General features: G+C 42.0%; 1 protein-coding gene across 1 annotated transcript in view; it reads right to left on the reverse strand.

Annotated features, from left to right (window-relative positions):
• Positions 1-20476, reverse strand: part of col14a1b (collagen, type XIV, alpha 1b) — a 208527-nt gene that overhangs the window by 175261 nt on the left and 12790 nt on the right. The window contains 2 exon segments of the mRNA XM_078290196.1: positions 3866-3949; positions 6300-6443. Of these exon segments, the coding sequence (XP_078146322.1) occupies positions 3866-3949; positions 6300-6443 (228 nt within the window).

Below are 20476 nucleotides of genomic sequence, written 5' to 3' on the forward strand. Positions count from 1 at the left end.
TTCCCTCACTCCTTCCCTCCCTCACTCCTTCCTTCCATCACTCCTTCCCTTATTCCTTCCCTCCATCAGTCCTCCTTCCTTTCATCCTCAGCTCCCTCCTTCACTCCATCGATCCATCACTCCTTCCCTCACTCCTTCCCTCCATCACCCCTTCCCTCCCTCCCTCCCTCCATCCTGACAGCAGCAGCTGTTGTGTTGGTCAGACTCTCTGCTGCTACACTAACAGTCTGCTGCTCCAGTGACAGATTCTGCTGCTGGAGCTCTGGATGTATAAATATAACTGAGAGAGAGAGAGAGAGAGAGAGAAGGAAAGACAGAGAAACAACAACACACACACACACACACACACACACACACTGTTACTACGATGCCTGATAAGCCTTCACTGCTTCTGAATACTGAATACATGTTGTCAGTGTTGGAACTGTTATAGATTACTAGAGCTATGTGATATTGTACAGAACACAAAATCATTATTATGAATATTAATGATAATGTATTATTGTATAGTGCATGTTTTCAGGGTATATAATGATTACTGACATTAATGACTATGTAATACATGTTTTTAAGCCAAATAATCATTGTTACAGCTATTGATTATTATGTATTAATATATAGCACGTTTTCACACCCAATAATCTATATTTGAGATATTAATTGTTCTGTACTATTGATTATGTACTGCTGTATAGTACAATACTTAATCATCCCAATACATTCTGAATGTGTATACTGCTGTGAAAAGTTACATTTCATATGCTTCTTCGTTACTGAGTTATTGAACTGAGACATTACATGACGTCATTTACAGATGCTTTTGTCCAAAGCGACTTACAACAAAGTGCATTTTGTCAACAAAACGCACAAGAAGCAAAGACGACAAAGAGACAGACAGACAGAGAGAGAGAGAAAAGGGAGAAACACTGTGAGAGCAGCAATCCTGCAACACCCAAGGAGCGGTAATGAGTCAGAAAAATAACTTTTATAGAAGTCTTAGCTATAATTATCTTGACGTTTTGGACCTGATCCCTCGTTCCTCTCCTCTCCTCCTCCTCCTCTCCTCTCCCCTCCTCCTCTCCTCCTCTCCCTCGCTCTGCTCTGACTGGACTTGCTGGGCGAGTTGAAACACAGCCGGTCGAGGCTCGCACCCATTTTAAATCATTTGTCAAGTTACAAGTGTTCTCCAGAAACAGCTGGGATCAGATCTGTCACGTCCACAAACGGGATTACTGCAACATCTACGTATATCAGGAAGGCAGCGACACACAGAGCAGCTGTTTGTTTATCAAGCTTTAAAGGTCCCATATTATAGGAATTCAAAATGTCCTCTATCTACATATATGATCAAATATGTTTAATAAAGAGATTGCTAACATTTGATTTGATTTGAGTGGTTAAATTTAAAGTTATTGCATTTTCAACAATCCTGATTTCCAGTCAGTTTCAGTCTGACACTCGGTCCCGATTGGCTCTCCTCACTAAAGAATGACTGAAATCCGTCCAATCAGGGTCCAGTTTGCAGCACTTGAACTGGAAAGCCTCCACTCAGCAGGTTTACCTCATTTGAATTAGAGGAGCCGCCGCTGTCGGCCAATCAGGAGCCGTGACGAGTTAGTCTTCACATTCAATTTAACTCATTCAATTCAGCTTTGAACTAAACTACATTTATCTGCAGAACATCATGAAGAACATTGAAGATGATTTGAAAACAAAATCATGAAAACTGACTAATATGGGACCTTCAATTCTGCAGCGATTGCTTGGGTCAAGTTCTTCATGCAGTGGAACAAAGTCGTCCCAACAGGGTTTTATATTGTAACACAAAACTTTTTGTTTCTCAGAACCTGGATCACTCTCGCACCTTCTGACAGCTGAAACACTTTGAATTTTCCTCTTGGGGACGAAGCAGCACACACACACAGTAACAAGTCAGACTTTCACCATCGCTACATCTGTAGTTGAAGCCCTAAAACCTCTCCCAACAGCATTACTGTTACCAAGGGAGGGAGTAATTAGATTTTACCCATGCTCATCGGTAATTTCAGTCAGTCATGTGGGACGGTAAAATAACTTTCTGGGGACGCAACACAACATGACCCACAGTACAGCAAAACGTCAGAGTTAACTCAGAATACAGAAGGTACATTCAGCTGGAAATCATCCCGGGTCAGCTGGAGAACCACTGACATCCCTGCTGTCCGGAGGTAAAACTGACAGATCACCAGGTCTGTCCTGGTCCAGAGAGGTTTAAACCCCATTTAGGGGGATCAGGCTACAATTACATAAACAGTGACGAGGTGAGGAAGTGAAATGAGATTTGCAATGTGGAGAACTTTCACAAAACTCACTAAATTCAATACAGTTGCTTTCAATACTGTTATACAAGTTTTATACCAAGTTTTACTTCTGCCTCTGAAACACATGATGTACCACTGCTGCTACAGGACGAATCAACCAATCCATCCATCAATCAATCAATCAATCAATCAATCCATCTATGTCACTTCCGTATCACTCTTTCGCTTGTCTTTTCTTTGTTTCTTTCTACCTTTTTATCTCAGTCTTTACTGTAATAAAGACAAAAACACAAAGTGGAGCGTACTGTACATTCACTGTACTTAATAATAATCCCTTTAATGTTATGTGACAGTTTTCACAAAAAGGAAATCTCAACAGAAGAGACAATTAAAGTGAAGTAAAACACAAACAGGAGAGATAATGAAGTGAGTCTGATTTAAATGCAGTAGTAAGTAGATTGACACCAAAATGTTTTGTTGTAAAGTATTTCTCCCTCTGTCGGAGCAGAGGCTGTCATTTGCGGTTGAGGCGGCGGCCAGAAGTCACATCTGCTCCATCATTAACACCATACCACTCACACACTGTCACATCTTCACACACTGCAAAGGGGACGCAGCGTGACACTTTTTTTGTGTGTAGTTTTTGTCAAGAAAAACACCGGGAGCTTTACATCCTGCAGTAAACTGGAGCCTGAAAAGGACAAAGGCTTGTTGTTCCTCTGCGGTGTCGGATGTTGTGTCTCAGGTTAAAAATCACGTTAAAATGGAAACAGGCTTGTTTACCGCGCTGCTTCTTCTCCGTTCATTTCCTTTCTTTGCTCAAATTCCCCTTTTCACACCTTTTGTCATTTCCTTTCCCTCTATTTTCTTGGGGATGAGGCTGCTGCGATGACGCTCGCTGTCTAAGTGCAGGAGCATTGCATTCACAGGCTTCTTCTTCTTCTTCTTCTTCTTGAAAAAAGTGTGAGAACAGTAATTACAAAAACACCATGAAAAGGCAATGTTTCCAAAGAGGCGAGAGAGGGCCTTTGATTTGCAGGGTGAATCGATCGCTGCTCCTGTTCACACTCCTCTTCAGCTTCCACTCACCTGTGTTCGCGGTGCCGCTCCTCTCTTCTCTTCTCTTTGTTAAAAATCTCAGTCTGAAAAAGGCCAGGGGTTTTCAAAGTGACGGCTTCAAGTGTCAGTGCTGGAGAAACCTTTTCAAAAAACTTTTCTCTTGTCACAAAAAAAAAGAAAAGAGGTCTGGATCCTGGAGAGCGGAGAGGAGCCGAGAACAGAAAAAGTCGGCGCTGCTGCCGCTTCCAATTTGTAAAAAAAACTTGTTCCTGGTTTGCGGGACACATTTCTAACTTTCCCTCCGAAGTTGTTTCCGAAGACTGACAGCTCGTCTCCCCGATATGGCGTTTCAAAGAGAATCTCCCGTCAGGAAAAAAAACTCCTTCCTCTGCTCTCGTTAAACAGGAGAGGTCTTGAATCCAGAAGACCGGAGACGCAGAACAGACGGAGGCGTCAATCTCGTCTTTCTGCTGGTTTTCCTCCGGTTCCCCTGCTGAGGTTCTTACCTTCTGAGATCTCGTTGTTCTCCTCGGTGACGCCGCTGTCTTCCCTCCGCTGAGGCTGAACCACCTCAACACCCGACCGCTGGGCTGCAGGGGAGAGACAACCACATTAAAGCATGAAGAGGAGAGGAGAGGAAGAGAGGAGAGGAGAGGAGAGGAGGAGATGAGAGGAGGAGATGAGAGGAGAGGAGGGGAGAGGAGAGGAAGAGAGGAGAGGAGAGGAGAGCAGAGGAGAGGAGAGGAAGAGAGGACAGGAGAGGAGAGGAGAGGAGGAGAGGAGAGGAAGAGAAGAGAGGAGAGGAGGAGATGAGAGGAGAGGAGAGGAGAGGAGAGGAAGAGAGGAGAGGAGAGGAGAGGAGGAGAGGAGAGGAAGAGAAGAGAGGAGAGGAGGAGATGAGAGGAGAGGAAGAGAGGAGAGGAGAGGAGAGGAGGAGATGAGAGGAGAGGAAGAGAGGAGAGGAGAGGAGAGGAGGAGATGAGAGGAGAGGAAGAGAGGAGGAGAGGAGAGGAGAGAAGGAGAGGAGAGGAGAGAGAGGAGGAGAGCAGAGGAGAGGAGAGGAGGAGAGGAGAGGAAGAGAAGAGAGGAGAGGAGGAGATGAGAGGAGAGGAGAGGAAGAGAGGAGAGGAGAGGAGAGGAAGAGAGGAGAGGAGAGGAAGAGAAGAGAGGAAGAGAGGAGAGGAGAGGAGAGGAGGAGAGGAGAGGAAGAGAAGAGAGGAGAGGATGAGATGAGAGGAGAGGAGAGGAGAGGAAGAGAAGAGAGGAGGAGAGGAGAGGAGAAGAGAGGAGAGGAGAGGATAGGAGAGAAGAGAAGAGAAGAGAAGAGAAGAAAGAAGAGAACAGAAGAGAAGAGAGTGAAAAAAGAGTGGCATAGAAAAGGATAGAATAGAATAGAAACACAGGCTAACCAGGTAATCATGGGGTCCACATTGGAAACAAATGGTATCTATTTCATGTGTTATCCGCTGGGATGTATGACAATGTATTTCAATCAATTAAGAGTAGAATAGAATAGAATAGAATAGAAAATAGCATGTGAGCTCTGTCACACTGTACCACAGAGGAATGGAGTAAAACAGAATATTGGTAGATCGAAGAGTAGAAGCGACCAGCAGCGATAATAATAGCTGCAAAAAAGAACCTAAAGTGCTGGAGGCCTTATGTAAGAAGTTTAGAAGCCAGATGGCAGCAACATGAAAAACAACATCAAACCTTATTTACTTTGATTAATTAGACACAGTGTGATTAATCTGTGAGACCCACCGAGGAGCCCGAGGAGCCAGAGGAGCCCGAGGAGCCCGAGGAGCCTGAGGAGCCTGAGTCACCGCTGACGGCTTCTGCTTTCACATCTACACTGTTGTCTCTATGCTGGAAGAACTGCCCGTACTTTTTGCCTGGTGTCCAGCCCCCGTGAATCTCAAGTCTTTAGCGATTTAGTGATTCATAGCTGTCTGGACACAAGCCTATCCACCGGCAGTAAATTCAGACAGATACTGTCTGACAATCCCGATTGGATGGTGGATGTAGGCGGGACAAACCTCCTTATGACGAGTGTTACAGAGCGACAACAACGACCAAAATGGCAGCCAAAGGCAAAGGAACTGGATGATAGATTAGATTTCGTGATTTCGCCGTCGATGAATCAAAGCAGGAACAATCAGCTGTTTAAAAGCTCAGAAGTGAACGCCGCCATGATTGTTGTTGCTCTGAGGCGTTTCCAGATTACGTCAAAGCTGCTTTGCTGCTGTGATTGGTCAAAGATTTTGATAACTGACAACTAACACCAAAAATGTTGTCAGTGAATCAGTGGTGGATAGACTGACCAGACCGCTATGAATCACCATGCAAATTCAAAAAGTGCTAAAGACTGAGATTCATTCATACATCTGGCCGGTTTATCACGCCAATATTGGCCTTTTACTAAAAATCGGATGTCAGAATCAGGACGCCTGTCGATGATGGAGATGAGATAGTTTGAGAGTTTTAGCGTCCAATGCTGCTCTACAAAAGTAAACATAAACAGCTGTAACTATATTCCGCGTTTTTCAAAGGTCAAACGTCATGACTCAAGTTTAGATTTTAAGAAAAATTAGACCCATAGACGCTACTAAACAATATCTATCATCCAGGTCTGTACGAATGCTTTTGTCAGGAAAGGAGATGATGAAGATGAAGATAATTAAGTCATTTTTCAGTTTCATTCTGTCTTGCTCTTTAGCTCTTTAGCTCTTTAGCCACCCTGAAAACAATAAAATTCTGGTGGAATCATTGAATTCTGGTCATTTCTTGGCATTTAAATCGTAAGATATCAGCACAAAATATCGTCAATCGGCAATCAGTAATCCAAAAGTATCGGTACCGGCCTTCAAAAACCTGTATCAGTCGAACCCTGGTACTGGCGGCTGTTTATATGACTGTGACTTCATGACAGACTCTTACCTTCATGTTTGGCCTGAAGAGGTTTGCTCTCCTGCGCTCCGCTGACCGCTGTGATCTTAAAGTTGTATTCTTTAGACGGGTCAAAGTCCTCGATGAGCAGTTTACCCTCCTGCTTCGACACCTGAACCTCAGTCTGCTGTCCGCCTGGTCAGAGAGGGATCAGAGAGAACAAACAGTCAAACACTCTGGACAGATCGCCGGTGCATCACAGACAGAGAGACTCGCACTCAGAGCTACGGGCAACTTAGAGTCCAATCCACCTGACTGGCAGGAGGAAACCCAGGTGAACACGGAAAGGACCGGGTGACGCGGTTTCTACCTAAGTCTGAGGGCGCGTTCACACCAAGCACCATGTTCTGATCTCTGAACTCTGCAGTGTTTCCTCCTTTAGTTTGGTTTGCTTGTGAAGGTGAGAACGATGACCTTTGAACTCTGGTGGCACCAAATAACGGCACCGAGAGTCTCAGTCCTCGAACAAGAGAACTGCAATTCCAACTGCAAGAAACCACCCCAAAACACAGGGGATTATGGGTAGAAGGAAACAGACGCGGTTCCTCATGCTTGGAAAGCCTAGCCCGTCTGGACTGATGCTCGCAATCAGCTATTTCTTCATGTGTTCTTAACTGGTATGAACACCACAGAAGAAGAGACAGACCATCATGCGAAAAATCTCTAACCTAGGTGACCAAAACTCTGTCCAATAAAGGAGCTACATGTGAGTCATGTGACTTTTGTTTACAAGCCCTGGTTCTCTTGTGATTGGTCAGAATGAACCTAAATGAGCCGAATACAAAAACAAAGTCAACTTTTCCACTCTGGTTTGGACCAAAGAAAACACACAAAGTATTAAAGCCAGTAGATCACCATGTAAACAAAGCCAGTAGCAAGTTGATTGTGTTTCAACAGAAAGAGCCGCACTGCAATCATTAATTTGTCCTTGAAATTTCTTATTGCACCATTGAGTACAGTGAAAATGTCCAATTAAGGTGTTTCAACATTCAAAACAATGCTAAAGTCTCAGACAAAGTTAAAATAATGACTTTAATTCCACCGTGCAAACATTTTAGAGTTCAAGCTATTGTTTTTTGTTCTGCTTCTTTTGTAGCTTCCTCCTTTTCAATTAAAATAATAACTTTAGCATTGTTTATAATTCCTGGCCTGCTTTTGAATGTGGAAATCGCAGAAATAACAAAGACAACTTCAGTGATATCTACGTAATTATGCTGACATAAAATTGTCAAACTCAACACAGACAAATAGTTTGATATCTCCAGGTCAGGAGGCAGAGATTTACATCATCATTTAAAAAAAAAAAAAAAAAAAAACTCAGTGTCTTGTAGTGCTGTCACCAGTCAGGTTGGAAGGGAAGAGCGCTAGATTTTTTATTAAATGAATAGATGTATATTTAATTGACAGACTTTTCCTCCTCCATATATATTCATGCCACCTCAAAAATCTTGGGTATATGTAATTATGTTCACATGAAACTGTCAACCTCAACAAAGACAAATAGTTTGATATCTCCAGGTCAGGAGGCAGAGGTTTATATCATCATTTAAAAAAACAAAAAAAACAAAAACAACTCAGTGTCCTCGTAGCGCTGTCACCAGTCAGGTTGGAAAGGAAGAGCGCTAGATTTTTTATTAAATGAATAAATGTATATTTAACGGACTTTTCCTCCTCCGTATGACCATGCTCAGCTTTTTCCTTTTAAATAAATGTATGCCCCCTCAAAAATCTTGGGTGTATGTAATTATCTTCACATAAAATTGTCAAACTCAACACAGACCCAACACCTGTTTCAGCAACATAAAGATCCACAGGCGGATCTGTGAGAGCAGAAGACCTCCAGGTAACAACGGCAAAAACTTTCATCCCCGAAGGAGCAATTAAACTTCCTCTGCAGCCTGAACTCCAGCCGTCCGCCGACATGAGCGATGACGGCCTTCGCTCACCTCAGATCAAATGTCAAATGTCTTGTTTCAGGTCGATGTATGGAAATATTCTCCGAGACGCATCCGGACTCTGTGAGCTGTGAGCCGAGGCTTCGGACGCAGAAGCCGTTTTAACAGCCGACCTGCACATGAACTTATTTACTCTCTGGCTGCAGGATCAATACAGCCGGTCACTCTGACTTCTGATGGACGACCGATAGGGACTGGAAAGAAGGAAGGAAGGAGGGAAGGAAGGAAGAAATAAAGGAAGAAAGAAAGAAGATTGAGACAAAGATAGTGGAGGGATTGGAAAGTGAGGGAAACCAGAGATAGATAGATAGATAGATAGATATATTTGAAGTAATTTTGTTTTGCCAAATTCACTGGAGTGTTCATTTGCTTGTTTCCACCAGTCTCTTGTGGTTTCTTTCTCTCAGTTTGTCTTTCTTTGATCTTGTCTTTTTTAATTGTCTTTATCTTTTGTCCCAACACTAAACAATTACAACCAATGGGTTTTAAACAGTGACAGCCGACAGAGTAGGCTATAGAGGCAGCTCGGTCTCACAGTAAAGGCAGATACACACAGGATATATGAATCAGAGCTAGCAGTCTGTATTGCACTTTCACTTCACACTGTGCATGAGAAGCTGTGATGTACAATGATGTGATGTACGCACCACTTTTCCAAAATTAAAGGAAAAATCCCCTCGGATGCTCTTACACCGTTAGATCTCCTCAGTCTGCGATGTTCAATGCATTCCAGCAGTTTCTATTTTGTGAGTGTAAGTGTTGTAATTTACTTTTTTGATGTACCCATTTTCCCTCAACCTGCCTCGCCTACGTTTCCCACAACTTGATGTATTCAGCTGTGTGTTGTATGTGTCGGAGGAGAGAGCGATAGTATAGCAACAGCAAAGCAAGAGTTTTTCCATTTGAGAAAAAAGTGAGTCGTGCCCACACAACAAAACTACTGTTGATGGAGAAGTTGGTCTCTCTCCTCTTCTACGCTGGATTTCTCCCTGATTTCTCCCTGTATGATTGTTGAACGTCTCTTGGTGCAAAATGGCGGCTCTAGAAAGAAGGACAAGTCAGGAAACCACTCTCCCCCTTTTCACGTTAGTTTCTTCCATGATTACATCAGGTGCTCCAGCAATAGTAAAAACAGAAAATGTCTTTCTACTGAGAAGCTTTGTATACAGACCCACAATGCACCAGTGCACCAACTACCCAGTTCAAAATTATGCTAGACTGGTCTATATCACATGAAATAAGAAAACTGTCTATCTCTATGTTAGTTTTTGGAAATATAGTTTGCGAGACAGCTGGCTGTCAACTAGCTACCGAAGCTAGTTAGCTCCCATCCCCCCAGTCAGTTTGTTTAGCCTACTGGTTAGCTAGCTAGCCGTCCAGCTGTGATACTGCTGATAAAGAATAACCATGGGAATCATTTTTCGTAGTGCAGCTGATCAATCAATATTATGGTCAGCAAAACAGTTTGGTATCTCAGGATATCTCCAGGTCACCGAAGCAGAGGTTTATATCATTATATCAAAACAAACAGAAGTGTCCTCATAGCTCTGTCACCAATCAGGAGGTTGGAAGGGCAAGAGGAATGTCATAGCTAAGGGAAAAGCGCTAGCTTTATTATTAAATGAATAGATGTAGGCTATATTTAATTGACAGACTTCTCTTCCTCCATATGACCATTTTCGACTTTTTTAAATGTATTTATGCCGCCTCAAAAATACTCAGCCTTCTCTTGGCAACTTCGTAAAAGTCACTTTTGAAAAATAATCTGTTTAACAGGAATTTTGTTTCCTCTGTTATTCACAGACGAGGAAACTAGTGATATGTGATTTGTAGATACAGGAAAACGGTTTGACAGTTAGCGTAAAGCTACGCATCATGGAAATATGTAGGTGACAAATTGACTTTCCTTAAACAAGCACACATTTCACTTTTGTTCCTTTCGGGCATAAACACAGTTCGACCTCTGACTCACTAAAGGCAGACACACACACACACACACACACACACACACACACATCTGCAGCTGCATGAATCACAGTCTTTTGCTAGCTGAGTCGGCTGAAACAAACCACTACAAGTGTTTAAAAATGCTATTCGACCCAGGTGTGTGGTGCCAATAATGACGGTAAAGCTCACCCTCTCGTGTAATATTGCGATTATACAACGGTTACCAACAAAATAAAAGATATAATCAAAATGTATTCATATTGTGGGGCAATTCGCTCTCAAAATAAAAAACTTTTTGCTAGTGTTATCTCCGTTTCCCTGGAAATACATGGGGTCTGACTAATAACTGGAAAACAATCAGTCACGTCAGTAGACTCCTATGTAATGAAACCTAGTTTACTACTCCAGCAAGTAGGCCGACCCTTAGTAACGACCTAGCAACAGAGACGATTTAGCCAGCCAACTTGAGCTAATCCTTTCTAGAGATCGTGGGATTTCCCAAACTGAATAAATACCACACATATAAACACAAAACTGCCTTGCTAGCTCAATCTTGTTGTAACTAAGATATCTGCTGATCTGCTGCTCCGGTAGAGCAGACTGGAGAATTGTGTTTTTTTTCTCTCTCCATTCACTGCCATTGTCTGGAGGAACAGTCTGAAAATCACTTCTAGCACATAAAGGAACGCCGACAAAGCAGATTCTGACAATATATAAAAAACTAGTCATGCTGCTGAATTGTTTTTAAGTGAATCTCTTTCTTTATGTTTGTTAAACCTTTCAGTTTGAACAAGTGGAACACCGAAATCTGGTTGGAGGAAACTTATGCCGATGGAACGAAGAAAAGAAAACATTTACCAATAATTGTAAATAGGCAAAAAAAAAGTGAGACTTGTTTTTTATATATTGGCAGAATCTGCTTTGTCAACCCCATCTTCTTATAACTTACATCAGCTTCATACTACTTACTATGATGTATACTGTGAGTTTAGCTTATAAAACTCTATTCTACAAATAAAAGCGTGGCTAAACTGTGTGTTTTGGTTGGTTTTCCCTTCACTACATCCCTTCTGTTAGATGTACTAGCGTTGGATACATGCCTACTGCACACTTCTATGCATTTGTTTCAAATAACTTCAAACTATTTCCAGTGTCTTTGTAATGTCTTCACTTTGATCTGAATCGCTCACACAGAGAAGCTGTTACATGTAAAAACCCCCTGGCATCACAGGCTGAGATCAGATCAAATTAACTTTATTGACGCCCGAGGGGAAGTAAAAGGTGCTCAAGAATATGAAAAAAAAGGTAATAAAGAATATAAATAAAAACACAATCAAATAAAAGCAAAATATTCGAGATGGAATGCCTTCGTGATACTAATAAAAAGTTTCTGCTGGTAAAAAACGATTTCTCACTGTGACGCAGACTGACAGATCTGCAGAAGTCGGCAGTTTACAAAGAAGCTTAGGTTTCTGTTTCCTCGCTCATGTCCACAGATATCGATTGGAAAGTCCAAGATCATAGGGATAACATATGCAAATTACTTTTAGGGTGTATGATGAGAGAATAGTGCTTATTGCTTATTTTATTTTCCATTTTTGTGCTTATATTCTGTTTCTCTTTTCTTTCCCCCCACAGCTTAATCCTTTAATTTTTGCGGCTGCAGCAACCTGATTTCCCCACGGAGATCAATGAAGTTTCATCTCATATTATCAGCTTATTAAAGCCCATTTCTTTATATGAAAAGTTTCAATCCTAAATGAGATCTCCACCATGTGAAAAAAATTGGCTTCTACTCTTACTTACAAAATGACTGGTAGCACAAAATTAAAGCATATTACGGTTCTTTTTTAAACGAGAAGCAGCAACTTAAGCTCTTGGGGGGAGAAAATGTTTTACTTTTACACACAGTATCTATAATTAGATATATTTAATGATGATCTTTATGTAATGATGCGTTTCCAAAAATGTATATATCCCAGTTTCCCCATGGGCATCATTAAAGTTTCATCTTATCTTTGCCTTCTGGAGATAAAACTTCACGTACATTACTACAGTATGTGCATATTAGTGTGTATTGCGTCCCGTACGTCTGTCTGTACGTTTCAAACGATGTGAAATCTCTTCACGTCCGTCAGAATGAGACGAGCTCATTAAAACCGTCCAGCAGAACACTTAAAACCCCCTCCGCCGCCCCAGAAAATTAACTACACCTCCCTCTCTGCTTCTCTCTTTCATTACAGTAATAGTGATACCGCTGACCCACAGCTAGGAGATCACTATCCCCCCGTCTGTCTGTCATTCAGCTCCTCTCTGGGCCCAGGAGGCACACAGGCTCCTCCAACACTTAGTTTTTAATCTGTTTTTTTTATTTTTTTTAAACTAAGTGCTACCCACAGGCAACACGTTGCAGAGGGAACTGTGTGGGCACGTCTCAGAAAACAAGGCCATCGGGCTCCGGTGAAAATGTCAAGCCCATTTGAAAATGTGGCGGCTGTGAGGTTGAGAGAGAAGCGGCGAAGCTTTCCGCCGCTCGCTGCCAGGCGGTCGGACTGAAAGCATTTACAGTGGATGACTCAGGGGGAAAGGTGGCCTGATGGGTAGAGAGACTCCCCGCTTTCACGTGCTGCCGGACAGATCCAATGTCCTACTTGGAAGTTTCACATGAAGTCAGGCGATGAAGTCGGAAAGTTGGAGAAAACTTTGCTAAGTTTCTAAGTTACAACCCAGTGATATTTTTATTTTTAACCTTCTCTAGAAAGCGGAAAACTCAAGTTTTGTGTCAGTCGACGGTTAGAAAACACACAAACTTTATTCCACATTTGTAGTTAGCCAGACTAACCATCATAACTAACATGAGTTTAAACCTGCAATAAGCGATTTCGAGCCCCAAAAAACGACCCCATAGGTCGTTTGTACAAGCAGCTTATTACGACCTATAGTTACGTTTTAAAGTTAAGCGACCTCTAGCGGTCGTGTAAATAACGACAATGTGCTACGTTGGTCTGCGTCCACGTCACCTGACGTCACGTTTCTCTCTCAACATTGAAATAACACGGTGGAAAGCAAGGGCGTTGTGGACGGGGATGGCGAATGGGCGTATACGTTTGCCTTCGATGTCGGCGGCCAGGGTTCGATTACCAGCGTTTCCAAATTTAACCCTGACCAAACCATTTTCCTAACCTTAACCAAGTTGTTTTAGTTGCCTAACCATAACCATAACCCAAGTTGTTTTCATTTCACGTATTTTTGTGAGATCACATTGGAAACGCTCCTGTGGGTCGTATTAGAGGGTAGGGACAAACGACCTATGTGGTCGCATGGGTTGGAGGACTTGTTGGTGATTTCAGACCATGTAACCGATCCTGAAGCTAGCGTGTGCGACGTGGAGATTTCTGAGAAGTAATGATACAAACAAACAGCCAGCTGTTGTTTTCACCTCTTTACCTAAAGAGACTTGTTGTCAAAGTCGGCCCGAGAAAAGGCGAATCGATGAAGCGAGCGAGGAAACGTTTTCAACTAGTAAACTTGCTACCTGCCTCTTCACTTGTCATTGTGGGACATGTGACCTTCAGCAGGAGGAAAATCTGGCAAAGTGAGACTGGTAACCGGAGATATTTCTCCGTCGGTACGTTTATTTTAGCCATTAGCCTTTATCCTTAAGAGCTGCCGTCGCCCGGTAGCTTTGCTGTGTGTTTACAAAATGTGTTGCGGTTTCTGTCACCCTCTAGTGGTCAGAAAAAATAGCTTTAAATGTAGCTTTAAATAAAGTTTGTTAAAACCTCTTCCACCCTGCCGGTCCCACTCCGTCATTTCAAACTCACGTTAAGCTTTGCTTTGTTCAAACCCACAGAACTGTATTTTAAATTCTAGTCCAGATCCCAAGGTTTCCAAAGACACCAAACATGTCAGACTGAATTACAGGGAAATGTGGAGAAAATGAAGCACAAGACATCAACATTTTTCCATTTGTTGTAATGGTGCAGCCATAAAAAAATGGCATCTTGGGTTTGAATATTTCTCTCAGTATCAGCAGCTGCAGCTTCAGTGAAGCGTTGGAACAGCAGATACAGAATACGGAGGAGACGTTGTTGTACGGTAAGGAAGAAATGTTTTTTATAACTTTGAAGCTACTTAAGGGGAAATTTAAGGGGAAAATCAGGGAGTTTAAGGGGTTAAATCAACTTGTTAAGCTGCAGGACGTCTGTGTTTGTTCATCGTTTGTCTCCCAGGTTTGATTTTCAGACTAAATCGCACGTGAAAGCAACGCTGTTCAGCAGCCGACTTGGAAGTCCCAGATTCCTACCAGCACCTGAACGCACCACCTGTCTCAGGTTCACAGGTTCAAATCCCTGCGGCAGCCAACATGTCGGACCTGGTCCAGATAACCTTGAGCCAGACCGCAAACTTGCTGGACGGCTTCCTGCTGCAGGTTCACGACTCCTGGCTGCCCGCTGACCTCTGACCCCTCTGCTGTGTGTGTGTGTGTGTGTGTGTGTGTGTGTGTGTGTGTGTGAAGCAGATTCCTGACTGCACTGTGTCAGACGGCGACTGAAGGCTTCTAAAAAAGCAGCCATATTTACTGAAGGCTTAGCGGTTTCTGGCTGGAGTTTTCGTCTGAATCCACTACAAGCCGTGTGGAAAGCGTAGAGCCGGGCGATAATTCAATATTATCGTTTATCGTCTTTCAGTGGAATCATATGGTGATGATTTGGTGATTTTGGGGAATCGTTACACACAATTCTGCTGTTTACACTGATGAGAACAAGCAAATTTTATTTAAAAACTGACAAAATGAGGTAGGGTAGGAATATTATTTGAAAATGCCAGTTTTGTCACACCTAATATTACCATTCTGTTCAATTAATGTGATTTTGCATACGTGAGTCATATCTCAATGGTACAGTTCTCATATAGACTCCCTTCTCTAAAACTACAAAGCCAACACTGTCCTTCAAAGTTTCAAAAATAACTGACATTCAGCTGAATTGTGAATGAAGCAGCCTTGAGGTTGTGAATCGAGGAGATTTTTGTTTTTGTGCTGGCTGCTTCTTCTTCACGCTGAAAAAAAAAAAAAAAACCCACACATCTGCTTTTTCTCCTACCTTCATTTCAGGAATGAAGAAAAGGATGCTTATTTTCTCACGGCCACCCATGTATTTTATTATTTTTTTTATACAAACGGGGGTTTTAACAGGTTTTCGAGGGCCGAGCGGTCGTGAAACTCCCTCAATACATAAATGACCTCGTTAAACCTTCAGTTTAATGGGAAAAACATAGAAATCGTAATTAAGTTTTTCCACAAGAGCAGCCACTTGTCGTAAAATCTACAGTGTGACGCTCTCTGTTATCTATCTATCTATCGATCTATCTATCTATCCATCTATCTATCTATCACTTTCCCTCCCTGTAATGAAACTAGAACAGTGCTTTGCTTGAAGAAAAGGAAAGAATATCTCAACACATTTCCCTCCTTGCTCCTCTGACAGATCACCGGCAGGCTGTTATGATAAGATTGTCTCTCTCTCTCTCTCTCTCTCTCTCTCTCTTTCTGCACCTTTCTACATCCAGATCCCCCATCCCTCCTTCCATTTACTTTCCAATCTCTCTCCAGCGCTCTTTAACTGCATCCTTTCATCCTTCCCTCCGGTGTCGTCCTCCACTTCCATTTATTTGTCGCCTCCACTGCCACCTCTCTCTCTCTCTATTCCCCTCTCACTCCATCCATCCATCCATCCATCCATCCATCCATCCATCCATCCATCTCTCCCTCAGGGTGTTCAGAGGAAAGCTGCCTGTGCTTACTGGGTCTTATCTGACATTTTTCTCCATTACTGTGATCAAATATACAGCCGAGCCTCAGCAGCAGCCACAGGTCTTCTCTCTCTGCCGCCGGCTGGCAGCGGCAGCAGGGAGAGTTACATCCAGCGGTGCATCATGGGAAATAAGAAGTGGGTAGTAAACTCTGACCGGATGGATCAGTGATGAAATGATCAATTCCCAGTCGAACACAGCAGAGAAATAAACTGTATCTATTCAATTCTGTTGAGACTCGACTTGATGCATGAAGAGAAAACTTGAGACTTGACTTGACTTGGGTTCTGGTGACTTGGGACTTGACTCTGACTTGTACTGTGATGACTTGAAAAGGTTTCTAAAGTCTTGACTTGAGATCTTGTGTTTGTGTAAATGACTTAGATTGAAAGTGATGAGATTTGTTCCAGCAGACGACTGAATTTAAATTCTGTTTTCTGAATTTGTATGGAATGATTGAATTTATTGAAGTTGAAACTGATTATAGAAATCAGACTCATGATGCTCTTACCAAGTTTTTATCCTATTAAAACCATATTGCATTGAAAAGTCCTAGATATTTAGTTTTCTTTAAGATATTAAATTGATACTGGACTCTTGATTTGTTCTGACTTGACTTGCTGTTCTACATTTAGACTTGAGACTTGACTTTAATGACTTGGACTTGACTTGGACTTGACTTGTAATCTACATTTAGACTTGGGACTTGACATTAATGACATGGACTTGACTTGGTAATCTACATTTAGACTTGGGACTTGACTTGAGACTTGTGCTTCAAGACTTGAGACTGACTTGGGACTCAAGCAAAGTTGATGGGAACAGGTGGAAGTAAAAAGAAGTAAGAAGTTGGACTTTTTCAATACCTACATCTGTTTATAATGTACAAGGATTTGAATTCAAGTCAATTACAGGACTGTAAACGAGTGTTTCCCAAACTGTTTCATGTCAAGCGTCCCCAAATATATTTGCAGTACGCCATTTTTCGTGGTTAGTTATGATTTAGTGTAGAATTGCATAACTCTATACTGTAAACAGGAGAAATAACAGTGAAGCCATAGTCAAAATAGTGATTCTTATATATTCTCTCATTATGCTTCTATGAGTCTAGTGAGTGACATAAAAGCGAAAGTAAACTACACCTCATTTCACTGGGGACCTCCGGGACCCTCTGAAGGGCCCCTGCTGGTCCCCAGACCTCACGTTGGGAACCACCAAGCCACTTACTACACTGTAATTCACATCCAATTACAAACTTGATTCTTGAGGTTTTCCGTCAAAAACAATCACACAGTAAAGGACAGTTAAGGCGCTTCTACTGTTTTACTGCGGTGCAATAAAAACTCTCTCTCTCTCTATACTTTGACGTCTTCTTCTGAGGGAAAATAACCGTGAGAACAGAAGAAGAAGAAAGAATAGAAACGGAGAAAGAAAAGGAGAGAGAGAGGCCTGTGTGACTATTTGGATTGAAACTGATTTCACAAGCTGAATGTTTGAAGCGTTTCGTCACACAGCAATAAAACAGTGAAGAAGACTTTTTACAGCACTTCATGCCCGTGCATCTATTCTCTCCTGGGCGTATAACAACACACACACACACACTCTCTCTCCTTCTTGCTCTCTCTGAACACACACACACACACACACACACACACACACCCACCCTCTAGAGTGTTTTTGCCTTCTCTCTCCTTCAGTTTCAGTTATGCACAAATGAGTTAAACCTAAATAAAACCTAAAAAAAATCCATCAAAACAAGAGGAAGTCTCGCCATGTATCCATCAGTACTGAGGTTGTAACTATATGTGATGTGAAGCTGAGTAGTGTTAAAGAAGGGCTTACATGCTCGGCAAAACCAGTGTTTGCTTAAATAAAAGTAAAAAAATAACTATGTACTATACAGTCCAACTATTTAGATTCAAATTGATTAATAAACAACCCAGCAAATGTTTTGAGGCTGAGCTGATATCGATACGACGGCCCGCACCAACGCTGAAAACTAAACGTCTAAATAAAGCAACAAAATGAAAGTTGAAACAGCGTCTAGTCGTCCAGCTGCTGCCTGCATCGTTTTGAGAAATCAGGACCTAAATATCTTTCTGCTGTCAGTTCAAAACAGTTTCCAAAGCTCCGGCAGAAAAAAATATATCCAAGACACTCTTCCCGTACAAAAAGTAAAAAGCCTTTATTATTTATTTGCACCGATGTGTTGCAGCACATACATAGTCTTCCTCAGGGTGCCACATGAATAAATAAATAAATAAATAAATAAATAATAAACGCTTTTTACTTTTTGTATGGGAAGAATGCCTTGGATACATTTTGTCTTTTGTAAATTGGTAGTTTCCAAAGCTGTTTTAATATGAATTTTTACCATGCTATAGTATCATATTGTGAAAATGTTGCGCTCGTTTGGGTTGACGTTGAACTCGGCCTCCTCCTGCACGAAGAATGTTTACCAAGGCCATGCCGCCATGTTGGAGGAATGACAACAGAAGGAGAGATTGTAATCTTCTCACCTCTTTCTGACAAAAATGGAGAAAATACTTATTTTTTTTGTGCGGAGGCAAGGTGGTCAGAAGTGAAAAGATCATTGAGGAAACAGCCGGTAGCATTACAGCCTCTCCTTTACTCTTCTAGCGTAACGTGACTTTGTTGTAAACTTTGTAAACTCCCTCCACTGTAATTTAAACAGAACACAAATTGAATGCTTGGGGCTTTTCATCATATCAATAAAACGGTAAAGACGACTCCGGTGCGCTCGTTTTCTCGCACTGCAGTAAAAAACTTGGCCGCGGTTTGCCTCGTCTGCAGCGAGCCTCACGACTGTAATCACACGTCAACCTACAGATCCTCGCCTGATTACTGTGATTACAGTCAATCAAAAGGTATGGAATTAATTTCATCCCAGTATAAGTGCAGTAAAGCCGACCAGACGGCTCCGTTTTCCCGGTGAAGAGTCCTGGCAGAGAGAAGGCTTTCTGTCACCAGGTCCAACCCTTTATATGTTCCTGAGCTCAGCCGGCTGCCCCATTAACCTTTTGTTGCTGAGACTGACAGTGATGCTGGAAACTACCGGGTGAGATGGTAGGACCGTTACATCATCACAGGAAAAAGTTACATCAGAGACAGTGGAATGTACGGAAGAGGATTAGGGCCACATGTGAAAAATGTATTTGAGTTTCTGAGATGAAGACTTTAAAGTCAGAATTCTAAATTTAAAATCAGAATTCCGAGATTAACGTCAAAATTTGGAGAATAAAGTCAGAATTCTGAGATTCAAGTCAAAATTTGGAGAATAAAGTCGGAATTCTGAGATTCAAGTCAAAATTTGGAGAATAAAGTCGGAATTCTGAGATTCAAGTCAAAATTTGGAGAATAAAGTCGGAATTCTGAGATTCAAGTCAAAATTTGGAGAATAAAGTCGGAATTCTGAGATTCATGTCAAAATTTGGAGAATATAGTGAGAATTCTGAGATTCAAGTCAAAATTTGGAGAATAAAGTCGGAATTCTGAGATTCATGTCAAAATTTGGAGAATATAGTGAGAATTCTGAGATTAAAGTCAAACTTCTGAGATTAATCTCAGAACTAAAATGCAGTTTTCACATTAATCCTCTTCCGTAGGAATGGCAAGTGACCCTGATGGAATTTTTTAAAATTCAGCTATAATATATACTGTAGTTTTGATCCAATTTGGGTTTTCATGTTTCGTGGTCTCAATTAAAGCTGCACTAGCCAAGATTTGAATGTGAAGTGTGGCTGCAACAGAGAAGAGCGTCCCATCCTCCCTAACTGAGACGCTGCAGATTCTCCCTATCTGCCCAATTAATTTCTGGGGTCGTGTGGCAAAATTCAAAAAGCAGAATGCAAAACTTTCTCCTCAACAGCTGGAAAACTGGATTCACCAACGCTGGCTGAACCTTTTCACCTCCTCCACCCCTAATAAACACTAAGAAGAAGAAATGTAGTTTACAGGATTTCTGGGTAATGAAACCCTTTAAAGATTCAAAAATTATCTCTTGTTGCCACTTGGGGGCGCCAGAGTACGAAGTTGTCTAGTGCAGCTTTAAAACTGATAAACTTAAGATGTTGGGGCAGTTGAAGAATCAGAAAGAAATTTGGGTTCAGGGAGTAAACAGCTTACTGACGTCACGTTACAGGATTTCTGGGTAATGAAGTCCTCCAAACTTAAAAAAAAACAGTTATCTCCCCCCGCCGCCACTTGGGGCGCCAACGTGCAGCTTTATATAATCTACAGGGTCCAGCTGTGCCGGGTTTGACTCATGATAAATCTTTACTGATCTCGCGTAGCCACACCTCCATCTCAAACTTCTGGAGAACAGGTTAGAAAAGGGCGGAGCCTCTGTGGGCTGTCGTCATTCTTCCAACCAGTAAGACTGTGTGAGGGCGGAGCCTGGCGCTGCTGCTCACCTGTGTGTTGTCCTAGTTT

The sequence above is a fragment of the Centroberyx gerrardi genome, chromosome 19, assembly GCF_048128805.1.
Source record: "Centroberyx gerrardi isolate f3 chromosome 19, fCenGer3.hap1.cur.20231027, whole genome shotgun sequence".
In the NCBI taxonomy this organism is placed as follows: domain Eukaryota; kingdom Metazoa; phylum Chordata; class Actinopteri; order Beryciformes; family Berycidae; genus Centroberyx; species Centroberyx gerrardi.